The following is a 13,277-nucleotide window of genomic DNA, read 5'->3' as shown; positions in this document are numbered from 1 at the left end:
GAGGACAGTCCCTGTGCAGAGAGCCCACCCGAAAGTGCCGGACTGGTTAAGGTACGGCTGGTTTTAAAAAACGGACCCCTCACGTGGAGTTTTACAAAACAAACTGTTTTTTAGGTTGCCTTTTGTGCCGTATTATGTAGGGACAAATGTACCACACTAAAATAATTCCCAGAAAAATCCTGGAGAACACGTGCTCTTTTTAAGAGTTTAAAGAGTTCCACCAATTAGAATACTATGAGGTGACACTGTGCGGTCTTTTTTAAAATAGTGTTGTTTTGCCCTGACCAGTTTGGCTCAGTGGATAGAGCGTCAGCCTGCGGACTGAAGGGTCCCAGGTTTGATTCCGGTCAAGGGCATGTACATGGTTGCGGGCACGTCCCCAGTAGGGAGTGTGCAGGAGGCAGCTGATCGATGTTTCTCTTTCATCGATGTTTCTAGCTCTCTATCCCTCTCCCTTCGTCTCTGTAAAAAAATCAATAAATATATTTTTTTAAAAATAAAATAGTGTTGTTTTACCACCAAAACTCCTTGATGCTTAATAATTACGCTTAAGCATGCTGGTTGCCATGGACAACCTTATGTGCTACTTTAGTTTTCTTTTTCGTTATGTATTCCTTGGTGTCATCAAGGCAAAGCGTTGTGTGTGTGTTCCTTGGTGTCACCAAGGCAAAGCGTTGAGTCGGGTTGTGATTTACGTGTCGTTTTGTCTGAACGCTCTTTTTATTTATTAGCTTGACGACAGTCTGGAGGAGGACCTGCTGCCAGCTGAAGGAGGCGTCCAGCAAGCGCAAGACGAGTTCTTTCTTCTGGAAGCAAAGCGGGGACAGGAAGTTGTTCTGGCAATTTCAAACTTAAACGCGCAAGAAACAGAAGATCATTTTGCTTCTAGTCAGCCACCTGTTGAAACAGCCAGCTCTCCAAAAACTCAACAGAAGACCAAGGGTAGGCGGGTTCATGGTGTGACAGACCCTGCATAAAACTGGCTGCTGTTGACGTTTTAAGTGGTTGACTTCTGGTTGCTCTCAGAATGTCAGGAAGTGGGAGAAATGTTAAACTGATGTTGTATACTGTGCATCAGAGCCAAGCGTTTTGCATTTTGCACACACATGTTTTAAAAGCGTAGAAAATGCTCCTGCAAAGTGCTGTGCATGTACAAAGAATGTTGGGCTTTGATCCACTCCCCAGTGTGCAGCCGCTCCGCGTCCAGGAGGAGTGATGTGGAGAAGGCAGCAGAGGCGCCTCTGGGGGAGAGGAAGGTGAGGTGAGGCCAGGAAAGGACTAGGAAACCACTCAGTGGGGACCACCCGTCCAGGCAGCAGGAAGTGGCCTGTGGGTGTGGCTTCATAATGAGGCTGGATGGTGCTCAAAGAGGGAGACCAGGCGAGATTAGGAAGGACCTTGAAGTTATGTTAAAACTGAGGTTGAGCCCTGGTGTGGTTCAATGGTTAGAGCACCCACCTGTGCACTGAGGGTCTCTGGTTCGATTCCCGGTCAAGAGCACATGTACCTTGGCTGAAGATTTGATCCCCAGACCCGGTTGGGAGGCATCCAATCGAAGTGTTTCTCTCACATCAATGTTTCTCTCCCTCTCTCTCTTTCTCTCTCTCTCTCTTCCCCTCCTCCCTCCCTTTCTCTCTAAAAATCAATGGAAAAAATATCCTTGGGTAAGGATTAACAACAAATTAAAAAACTGAGATTGAATCTTGGCAGCCCACAGGATGAATTTGACCTTCTAAATTATTTGTTTGGGTTTTTAAAAAAATAATTTCTTACTTGTTTAAATTAAGAGTTCACCCTCCAAATCTCAAATTTTACCTCATTTTTTTAAAGTCCTATTTGGCAACACTTGGCTCTGTTTCCTTGCTCCTGCAGCAGGTGGCTGGGCTGGGAAGTGACTTGGTTTAGAAAGTCACACCGCCACCACGGCCGGTGTCCAGGTCACTCGCTTAGCAGTTCCGCCGCTGGTTCCCGTCGGCGGTTGAATTTGCAACCCTCGCTATATAGTAGTTTCTCATATATTTCAAACAAGAGATTGTGCCCCCAAAATCCCAATTCCCAGCTCATTTCGGGTTTTTAACGTATTCACAAGTGTGTGCACTCACGGCCACTGTCTAACCCCAGCGTACCTTCATCACCCCCAAGAGAAAAAACTGGAACACAAAGAGCTTGTTACAGAAGCATCAACCGTGTCTCCTTCCCGCAGGCAGAGAGCAGGCCTTCCACTGCGATCTGTGCATGTTCACCACGGCCAGGGCGGCGAGCTTAAACCGCCACGTGAAAACCCACACCAACGAGAGGCCGCACGAGTGTCACCTGTGCCTGAAAGCCTTCCGCACGGTCACCCTCCTGCGGAACCACATCAACACCCACACAGGTGACCGCCGAGCAGGACGCGGCCCTGAGTGACGCGTGTGAAGGCGTTAAGAAGGCGCATGCAACCTGTTCGATGTTAAGATAACGTGTTGCTTTAGACTTTAGTTTTGTCTTGTTTTCTGCCATTTCAGTTAACAACACTGACGTTACAAAGATTTTTCTCGCCTCTGCCTGGCCTGTGTAAGGTTTACAGAGCAAGCCTCTTCGTCACATGTAATGCATGTTGAGGCTGAGTGTAATCCAGACGTTACACATTTCTAAGGAAACTTGTGGTGAAATCTTGCTGAACAGGATAAACTATGTCATTTTACAGGAACCAGGCCGCACAAGTGTGGTGACTGTGACATGGCATTTGTCACCAGCGGAGAGCTCATCCGGCACAGACGGTACAGACACACTCACGAGAAGCCGTTTAAGTGTTCCACGTGCAAGTATGCGAGCGTAGAAGTAAGTTCACACGTGTGCTTAAAGCTTCGTGGCGTCTTATTAGGAAGTTGCTGTAAATTACGTTACATTAAACTAACAGCAGAATCCCTTACAAAAGAGGTTTTATTAAAGATATTATTCATACACAGTCTATGCAGGAAATAATAGTCATTCAATTTTCTAAATTGAAAATAGAAAATTGGATTTCTTTTTGCTTTGATTACCTGTTAGCAAAAGCAATATATAAAAGTGTACAAATTACAAATAGAACTGCGTGAGGTGCTTGGGAAATAAATCTCAAATTATGCTCAAAGCTCTCCCTCGTATGTCAGGGAGCGCTCAGGTCCACAGACGCAAATGTACCCGCTCCACACAGACCCCAGACCCAGGCTGCAGGGTGGCTGACACTTTTGCCTCAGTGGCTCTTGGTCAGATACAAAGCGACTTGCTTGAAGGTTTAAACATACCATCCCCTGATACTACAGAGAAACCGAGTATTTCAAACGTCAGTCATGTGTCCCGGTCATATCAACCAGATCCTTTCATTTAGACCTTCTAGCAGGCTCAGCCACTCGCTGGATGGGACAAACGAACGTGACCCTTGCTTTCACTGTCTATTCTACGAGGAATTTTTAAGGACTCCGCTGTCTGTCGGGACACCTGTGGGACCTGGTTTTGAGCCCAGTTCGGACAGGATACTGCACTCCGGAGGGAACTAAGTTAAAGGGCGCGACTAACGTTGAAAGAGAGGAATGATGCAACCTCGTTTCACACACGGGGGAATTTCACGGACAGGGTCAGACTCTGATTCCAAGAATTTTTTTCTGCTCTTACTATTTTTGAAAGTTCTTTCCCATCCGAGTTAAAGGTTGTCACTTTAGTTTGAAAACACAAAAATGAAAGTTTCAAAGAACAAGGCCATCTGAGATGCTCGAGCCTGGAGTGGACTTTGGTTGGTCCCGAGGGTTCTGAGCGCACACATGGAGGTGCACTGAGACCCTCGTCCGGAGCCCGCCGTCTGCACGCAGCCTGTGGACTGGCCGGCCTGGCACTCGTGACCCCGTTTTATGAAGTTTCCAAGTCTTGCCGTACTGGTCTGCTTTAAGCGGGGCGTCCTGAGCTCCCCGCACCCCCACGCCATTTCTCACACAGACGCCGGCAGGAATGCATCACACTGGGGTGCCCAAGACATCCTGTGAAAGCTCTGAGCGCCCCCTCCCACACCCTCCCCTGCGAAGCCATCCATAGCTGCCTTTGATCATCACAGCCCTGATCATCACAGCCCTTCATCAAATCTTTCATGCTATCAACTTAAAAATTCTTTTTGTTTCACTTTCTGATATACAGTGGGGCCTTGACTTATGAGTTTAATTCGTTCCGTGACAGAGCTCGTAACTTAAATTACTCGTATGTCAAATCAAGAAGTGAACGAGTGAGACACATGATGCTGGGCTGATGTTGTGGTGTTCACTGTGACGTTCGCTGCGCCAACTAGCAGTGGGGTATCTGAAGCTGGCTCATAACCTGAATTTTAGCTCACAACTCAAAGCAAAAAATTGGCCGAGAAATGGCTCGTATCTCGAAAAACTCGTTAGTCGGGACACTCGTAAGTCAAGGCCCCACTGTACTTGAAGACATCTACTTTTCATCTGGAAAAAAAAATCTAATGCTTTTGGTTTAGATCTAAGTCTTCATTTGTTCTTGAATGTTCTTCGGGCTTATGTGTGCATGTCACTTATTGGGGAATGAGACCCAGAGACCACAGGCAGGGCATGCGGGCTCTCTGACTTCCGTCACCCCTGCCCTGGTTCTGGGGGGTAACAGAACCATCAGGCAAAAGTGATCAAATGGGAGGTAATGAGCGGTTTGCCTTCTCACTGGTTGCCTGGGGTACGTAATTAATCAAATTAGAATGTACGTTCTTCCACTTAAAAGTGACTCATTGTAAAGAAACTCCGGGCACATGGCACCATCTCTGATGGCCACGTGGGCCCCACAGAACCTGAGAAGGGCCTCAGGCAGGTGTCCGCCTCAGAGAGCGAATGTTTCAAAATCCTCATGTTACTTATGCAAACGAAAGCGCCCTGCTCTGTGCTTCTGCGTCGCGGCCTAAACTTTGCCGCCCGAGTGTAAGCGGCCTTGGAAGTGGAAATCAATCCCGTGCGGCACCGAGTGGCCAGCTTGCAGTGTTCCCTGTGGAACGTGAAGTTGAATCTGAGAGTCTCTGGAAACTACTGCTGGTTGCTCCCGAAGGATCTTAAACGCACGTCAAATGAAAAACAGTCATTCGCAACAGAAGATAAAAAGGAATGACCTCTTCGTGTTTCTCAGGGTGCCAAGTATGGTCTGAGGTTAAAATGTCAATCTCTCTTGCCGTAGCTGGTTTGGCTCAGTGGATAGAGCATCGGCCTGCGGACTGAAGGGTCCCGGGTTCGAGTCTGGTCAAGGGCATGTACCTTGGTTGCGGGCACATCCCCAGTGGGGGGTGTGCAGGAAGCAGCTGATCGATGTTTCTCTCTCATCGATGTTTCTTACTCTATCTCTCTCCCTTCCTCTCTGTAAAAAAATCAATAAAATATATTTTTTAAAAATGTCAATCTCTCTCTATAATGCTGATAGATTGGATCTAAAATTCTCTGGTTTCTCCTGCAAACAAGTACCTTCCATGTGTTTACTAGGCGAGTAAGTTGAAGCGCCACATCCGGTCACACACGGGGGAGCGTCCCTATCAGTGCCACCTCTGCAGCTACGCCAGCAAGGACACCCACAAGCTGAAACGACACATGAGGACACACTCAGGTAAGAGGGGCTCACGCTGGAGGCCACGCCTCAGTTCAGAAGTGAGCTGGTAAGACTTACTCTTCAGGTTCGAGCGTCAGGGTGAGTGTCTCCACGCCTTCTCGGCCTGGGGACTCGCTCTGTGCCTTTGCGTTTATGTGGCGTCCAGGAGCCCACGTAAGCCCTGTGCTGTCATGCCGCTGTGACAAGGAAGACACCATCAAGCATTTGCTGCCATTGGTTGTTCAGGATTTAAAAGTCAGCTCCTTAACGCATCCTCAACCTGGAAGCACGTAAAACAGAGCGCTGGTCCCAGCGTGCACGTACTTTATATTGCGTTGTAGAAGCAATAGGTTCCTATGTGCTTCTCAGCTCCTTACACTGAGGATGGGAACTAGATGGTGGTCTGGGCTCGACTTGGGAATTTTGTACTAATTGGGGGTGGACATAGGAGGAAGGGGTTGAAGAAGGGGCCCAGGGAACAAACGACAAGCTTTCAGCCCCAGTGTCCTTTGGGGAGGATGAGGGGTGCGGGGTGAGGCCCCTCTGCCAGGGTCGTCTTTGTCGTCACCCTGCAGGCGAGAAGCCCTACGAGTGTCACGTGTGCCACGCGCGCTTCACCCAGAGCGGCACCATGAAAATACACATCGTGCAGAAGCACAGCGAGAACGTCCCCAAGTACCAGTGTCCGCACTGCGCCACGCTCATCGCCAGGAAGAGCGACCTGCGTGAGTGTTTGAGTTGCTGAACTTCCTTCTGCAGGGGAACCTGTGGAGCCCTGGGCCTGATGCCAGGGCGGCAGCTGGGCTGCAGGAACTAGTCTGGGAACTTGTATTTTTTCCAGAAGTCCTGTGGTGCCATCTGGTGGCTGGTTTGCATAAGTGCAGCTTCGTGGTATTTGGTTGTGAGAAGGAAAGGATGCTCCTGGCATCTAGTGGGCAGAGGCCAGGGATGCTGCTAAAGGTCCTGCACTCTCCATGTGCTAATAGTGCTGCGTGAGGAACCCTGGCTTAGAGCAGCCTCACAGGAAATAACACCCCCAAATATAACGTCCTGTAACGGTTTTAGGGGTCCATATACACAACCTGCACACTTACAAAGCCGCAGGGATGGAGTGCCGCTACTGTCCTGCTGTCTTCCACGACCGCTATGGCCTCCTTCAGCACCAGAAAACTCATAGGAGCGAGAAGAAGTTCAAGTGTGAGCACTGCAGCTACACCTGCAAGGAGGTACTGAGGTTCAGTCGGTTTGGGGACGCGGTGGGAGGCCGTGGACGATGGGAGAATGGAGGGCTGGAGTGGAGTTTTCTGTCACTTTGAAAATGCTGAAAAAAGTCATGCTTTTATAAAAAGGCTCTTGAAAATAACCAGAAGGCAGCCATGAGCCAATAAATTAAAGCAACAGTTCCTAAGTATGGTTCATAGGCCCCTAGAGGTCCTCGAAACCAATCAGAGCCGTGAGATCAAACTTGTTATTGTTAACTAGAGGCCCAGTGCATGAAAATTCATGCCCTGGAGGGGGGCCCCTCAGCCCGGCCTGCCCCCTCTCACAGTCCGGGAGTCCTCAGGGGCGGGAGGCGACCCAGTGATCAGGGGAAGGCGATGCCCCATCACACCTCTGCTGCTGCCACTGCCGGCAGCGCAAGCCTCGGCCGGTCCTGGTTACCTGAGCCTCGGGCTGCCCTGGTTACCTGAGCCTCGGGCGGCCCTGGGCGGCTGGGGGACTGGGGGCTCCGGAGGCAGGCACGTGGAGCAGCCAGGTCTGCCTGGGGGTAGGCCCGGCCTTACCATGTGCCTGCCGCCCCAGCAGGGCTGAGGGGACTGGGCACCGCCATCTTATGGCTGTGGGCGCTGCCATCTTTGAGGGCATGGCAGTCAATTAGCATATTCCCTTCTTTTTGGCTCTGGGCGCTGCCATCTTTGAGGGCATGGCAGTCAATTAGCATATTCCCTCCTTATTGGCTGTGGACACCGCCATCTTTGAGGGTGTGGCAGTCAATTAGCATATCCCCTCCTTATTAGCTGTGGGTGCTGCCATCTTTGAGGGTGGGGCAGTCAATTAGCATATCCCCTCCTTATTGGCTGTGGGTGCCACCATCTTTGTGATGGTGTGAGGGTCAATTAGCATATTCCCTCTTTCTTAGATAGGATTGTCCTGGCCAGGTGGGTCAGATGGTTGGAGTGTCGTCCCCTACACCACAAAGGCTGTGGGTTTGATTCCTGGTCAAAGTGCATATGGGAAGCAACCAATCGATGTTTCTCTCTCTCTTTCCTTCTCCCTCTCCCTCTCCCTTTCCTTCTCTCTCTCTCCCTCTCTTTCTTCCTCTCCATTCCTCTCTCTCTAAAAATCAATAAAAACATATCCTTGGCTAAGGATTTTTAAAAATATTGTCCTTAAATAATGAATTAATGCCAATATGCCCTTCGTTGTGTGGCATTGGCCCTGTTGTGCAGGAGCCGTGGAGGTTCCTTAGTACAAAGCAAAGCAGTGCCCGTCACCATGTGCCCTTCACCTTCGTGCACGGGAAGCAGAAATAAAGGGCCGTGTTGCTCACTAATGTCCTTGGGGAAGCAGCAGAGCTAGGAACTGTATTCCGTCTGCACCCTGACTGCTCGGGTGGCGGGCTGGGGGTCGGGAGGAAGCACCTCCCCCTCTGAGGCAGGACAGCGTCTGGGGGACAGCGTCTGGGGGACAGTGTCTGGGGGACAGTGCCTGTGGGGACAGTGCCTGTGGGGACAGTACCTGTGGGGACAGTGTCTGGGGGACAGTGCCTGTGGGGACAGTACCTGTGGGGACAGTGTCTGGGGGACAGTGCCTGTGGGGACAGTGTCTGGGGGACAGTGCCTGTGGGGACAGCGTCTGGGGGACAGCATCTGGGGGACAGCGTCTGGGGGACAGTGCCTGTGGGGACAGTGCCTGTGGGGACAGTGCCTGTGGGGCTGCTGGGGGTGCCAGCTCAACCGGCCACTTTCCCGGGACCTGCGAGCACAAGCGACAAACTCCGCTTATTCAGTTCCTGGGTATTGAACAATACCAATACCTTCTTCTGGAAGGTAAACGAAGCAGGCACATCACTTCAGAGAAATATTGTGGCCAAGGATGCATCAGCTTTTAAGAGGGAATTAGAATTAGAATTTTGGGAAACTTATATCCAAAGATGGGAGTGACTTTAAGAAAGCAGTTTTGTATATGGTATAATGAAACGTGTTAGCATTCAGAAGCTCTTCGTAACTCAAACTGATTTTTTCCCAAACAACCAATCTATTATTTTACAAAATGAGGGCTGGGTGAAGAATCCATTCAAAGTATAAGACAGAGCAACGGATTTTCATGTAACAGAGTACAAAAGTTCATTGGGTGGTTTCAGATTCCACATTCTAGCCAGTTTTTAAGAAATACCACTTTTTGAGTTTTGGTGTAATATCAAAAAGAGAATGTCTACAATCATTTGAAAAGGCTATTAAAATTCTGTCCCTCTCCCAGCTACCTATCTGTGAGAGTAGATTTCCTTCATCTACTAGTATCTCCACCACAACACACCTCAGCCGACTGAAGGCAGAAGCAGAGAGAGAACCAGGCTGTCTTCGTTTAAATTTGAATTTCAGATAAACAAGTACTTTTGTATATATGCATGTCCCAAATGGTAACTGGCAACCCTATCTGCTAAGCCAGACACTCATTTTCGTTTTGAAAAAAATAATATGTGTTTATAGAAATAGGTTAACATGTCGTTGGTTTATTGTTCTTTTTAAAAGAATCTATAACTATTTTAATTTCTCAGTTTTGATTTCTAATAGAGTCAGTATTAATAATTTTTTGAGTATTAATAATGTTTAAGAGTAAAAGGGGTCCTAAGACCAAACGCGTGAGAACTGCCCTGGCCAGGGTGGCTCAGTTGGTTGGAGCATCGTCCTGTACACCGAAAGGGTTCGAGTCCCAGTCAGGGCACACACCCAGGTTACAGGTTCAATCCCTGTGCGGGGTGCATGCGGGAGTGCATGTTTTCCTCTCACATTGATGTTTCTCTCCCTCTCCCTTCCTCTCTTTCTAAAAAATCAATGAAAAGCCTATCCTTGAGGGAGGGTTTTTTTAAAAGGCACGTGCCACTTGGATATTTTTCCTGGTTAGGAAAGGTGGAAGTCAGTACTTACTGTGTTTCAGAGTAGGAGCTATAAATGGTAAATGCTTTAAGAAATAAATGAGGAAAGAAAAGAGGGAGTTTGTCTAGTAAACTTGGAGCATTGGAATATTCTAAGCTCAGGCTCAAACTTTTTTAAATGAACCAGGAGAATTTCCTGGAAGATGGACAAGACTTGGAGGGGAGGAGGGGCCCCAGGGGGGGTCAAGCAGAGCGCAGACAGGGGACCTTGAGCTGGGACGCTGCTGGGTGCTCTGAGTGCTTTGATTCTGGAGACCCAGGCTCCAGGTGGGACGGTGACTCCCAGCGGGGAGCCCGGGAGATGGTCCTGGAGATGAGAGGCAGGTGAAGGAGCGGAGGGTGATCCGGAGAGAGAGACACGAAGAAAGACTGTCCATTAGGTAATTAACAGGAGGGCGGAAGTGCTCATGTGTGTCATCTGAATAATCATAGCATTTTAGCCCTAGCCGGTTCGACTCGGGGCATAGAGCGTCGGCCTGCGGACCCAGGGTCCCAGGTTCGATGCCGGTCAAGCGCACGCCCGTACCTTGGTTGCAGGCTCCTGGCTCCTGCCCGGCCCGGGCGCTGTTGTGCAGGAGGCAACCAGTCGACGTCACATCAATGTCTTGCCCTCTCTCCTCCGCTCTCCCTAAAAAATGGAAAAATATCCTCGAGTGAGGATTAACAAAAACTAACAAACAGCAAATAATCATAGCATTTTAAATCAAATAAAATGTGTATTTTTGTTTGATTTTTATATTTTTTTGTCCTGATTCTCCCAAAATTCTTTTTTTTAATATATTTTTATTGATTTCAGAGAGGAAAGGAGAGGGAGAGAGAGATAGAAACATCAATGATGAGAGAGAACTATTGATCAGCCGCCTCCTGCACACCCCCCACTGGGGATCGAGCCCGCCACCCAGGCATCTGCCCTTGACTGGAATCGAACCTGGGACCCTTCAGTCCACAGGCCAACACTCTATCCACTGAGCCACACCAGCTGGGCTCTCCCGAAATTCTTTACTCATATAAATCTTGGTAAAATGTCTACTGTTTCTTTGCTGAGAGCAATCGTTTGCACCATGATGCTTCTAATTCGATGTGCAGGTTTGTTGTCATTCTATCAGGAAGTAGGAGGGAAATGGAAGCCTCTTTGCCTCCAGCCCCACACGGCCACTGAACTGGAACTCTATGTGTTTAATTTGCGAGTTCCGTCCGCCCTTCGGAAACGCAGCTCACTGCGAACAGTGCTGGAAGCGCGTCTGCAAATCCGTGGGCTCTGGAGGGAGCACGGTGGTCCTTTCCCTCCCGCGGTGTGCTCTCCGACCCGGGGCTGTGGGGCCCGCTGGAGCCTGGGCAGGCCGCCCACCGCTGTGTCGGGAATGTCTCCGCTGTGACTTTTCTTCGTCGTGCGCTCATCTTTGCGGGGGAAAGAAACACACGATGAATAATGTCTGACACAAAACGTCCCTGTGAAGAGCTGACGGCCGTTCCCCCCCCCCCCTCCAGGGGCGCCGCATGGCGCTTCACACCCGGACCCACACTGGAGAGAAGCCGTTCGCCTGCCTGTCCTGCAGCCAGCGCTTCGAAAAGAAGGAACTCCTGAGCGCCCACGTCAGGAAGTGCCACGCCGCCTCCCCGCCGGCCCCGGCCGTGCATGAATGTCCCAAGTGCCGGAAAGCCTTCTCCCGCTGGGTAAGCTCCCAGGGCCCCGGGCGCCATCCGTCTCCCTGAAAGGACCCTCTTCCTCCCAGGCCCAGGGTCTCTCTCCGGGCTCAACCCCAGTTATGAACCTGCCAGGTAGCGCCCGCTGTGCCTTGGGAAAGTGGCTGGTAGTCGCAGGACGCTTGACAATCTATCAAAGTGTGGTCTCTCCTTCTGCCAGAAAGACAGTCCTGCAAACAAAGCCTTGCAAATACTTTTAGGGAGTTCCCAGGCGCACGGCAATGCAGGAGGAATCCCTAGTTGTAGTGTGACACTTGGAAAGTGAATGCGATTTAGGCTTCTTCACAGGCAGAATGCAATTTTCAAAATGTTTCAGATGGTCATATATACATATATATATTATTGATTTCAGAGAGGAAGGGAGAAGGAAAGAGAGATAGAAACATCAGTGATGAGATAGAAACATCAGTGATGAGAGAGAACCATTGAGTGGCTGCCTCCTGCAACCGCAACCCGGGCATGTGCCTTTGACGTCCACAGGCTAACGCTCTATCCACTGAGCCAAACCAGCCAGGGCTCACAGATGGTCTTAATGTAGTGCTGTTGGTACTGTGCTCAGCAAACACTTACCCTCCACTTTATTCTTTTTGGGGGGTGTTGTATTTGTTTTCTCTTTGCGGCCTAACAAATTGCCTCACGCTGCTTGGCTTATAGCACCGAGCATGTCTGACCTCCGGTCCTGTGGCCCACCCTTGGCTGGTGGCTCTGGCTGCCGGCCCCCATGAGGCTGCCTCAGGGTGTTGGCGGGGCTGTACCTCTGAAGGCTGCCCCGGCTGGGGAGCCACTCCGTGGAGGTGGGCACAGGCCTGGGTTCCTGGGCACACGGACCTCTCCGTTGGACTGCTCCAGTGCGCAAGGGGGAAGCCACCGAGCCTTTGTCACCTGGTCTTAAAAGTGACAACATTACTTCTATTCATTAGAAACGAATCACTGAGCCCAGCCCATACGCAAAGGTGGGGCATGAGGTCCCTTTAGAAAGGAAGAGTGACAAAGAATGTGTGGACACTTAACCCTCACACACACACACACACACACACACACACACATACACACACACACATATGGTTAGCTAGGTCCTTAGATAATGGATGCTCCACGCTAACTTTACAAAAGTTTGAGTTATCTGAAGTTGACTATTTTTATGGAGGAAAACTTTTTTCTCTTGAAAGGTAGGGTAGCTGTGTGTTCTGGTAGGTAGCATAGTGGGATAATTCTGGAGTGTTACTGCCAAAAAGGAGCATTCCTATGGAGTTAACATTGTGCAGAGCGCCCTCTGGTGAGAGAAACAGAAAGCGGAGAACAGAGTGAGTTGGCCTCAGTGTCCCTCAAAGCGTGGAATCAGAAGCTTTCAAACTTTGTCTTTCATTCAAGAAAGAAGATATTTGGATTTACATCTGGAATGTATAAAATACTCTTACAACTTAATAATAAAAAAAAACTCAAATAACCAATTAAAATCAGACACTTCTAAACAGACACTTCTCCAAAGAAGCTCATGAGACATGCTTGGCATCATTAGTTACCAGGGAAATCCGAATCAACATCACAGTAAAGATACCCCTAGGACCAGCTGTTGTGATCGCTACAACTAAAGAAGCCATAGTGGTCCTAGCCTATTTGCTCAGTGGATAGAGCATCGGCCTGCGGACCAAAGGGTCCCGGGTTTGATTCTGGCCAAGGGCATGTACCCGTGTTGCAGGCTCCTCCCCGGCCTGGGCCCTGGTCAGGGTGCAGGCAGGAGGCAACCAATCGATGTGTTTCTCTCACATGAATGTTTCCCTTTGTCTTTTCCTCTTTCTCACACTTTCCCTAAAAATCAGTGGAAAAGTATCTTCCG

At 49.6% G+C, this 13,277-nt stretch overlaps 1 protein-coding gene across 1 annotated transcript; it reads left to right on the top strand.

The window, feature by feature from the left end:
- Positions 1-2,220: 2,220 nt before the first annotated feature.
- On the top strand, positions 2,221-11,449 carry CTCFL (CCCTC-binding factor like). The gene is made up of 6 exons (XM_023759443.1): positions 2,221-2,374; positions 2,687-2,820; positions 5,478-5,598; positions 6,156-6,305; positions 6,646-6,806; positions 11,225-11,449. Exons 1-6 carry the CDS (start codon positions 2,236-2,238, stop codon positions 11,447-11,449), a joined length of 930 nt encoding a protein of 309 aa, XP_023615211.1. The 5' UTR covers positions 2,221-2,235.
- Positions 11,450-13,277: the final 1,828 nt, after the last annotated feature.

This window comes from Myotis lucifugus, unplaced genomic scaffold (assembly GCF_000147115.1).
Source record: "Myotis lucifugus unplaced genomic scaffold, Myoluc2.0 scaffold_155, whole genome shotgun sequence".
NCBI classification, from domain to species: Eukaryota; Metazoa; Chordata; class Mammalia; order Chiroptera; family Vespertilionidae; genus Myotis; species Myotis lucifugus.
Note: the sequence above shows the minus strand (reverse complement) of the source record. Positions and strands in the feature narration are given on the sequence as shown.

Excerpts from the sequence above, each read along its gene's own strand:
- CTCFL (XM_023759443.1), top strand. The coding sequence starts at position 2,236 with ATGTTCACCACGGCCAGGGCGGCGAGCTTAAACCGCCACGTGAAAACC. Across the intron at positions 5,599-6,155 it reads ACACATGAGGACACACTCAG|GCGAGAAGCCCTACGAGTGT; the intron begins GTAAGAGGGGCT and ends GTCACCCTGCAG. Across the intron at positions 6,306-6,645 it reads CGCCAGGAAGAGCGACCTGC|GGGTCCATATACACAACCTG; the intron begins GTGAGTGTTTGA and ends TAACGGTTTTAG.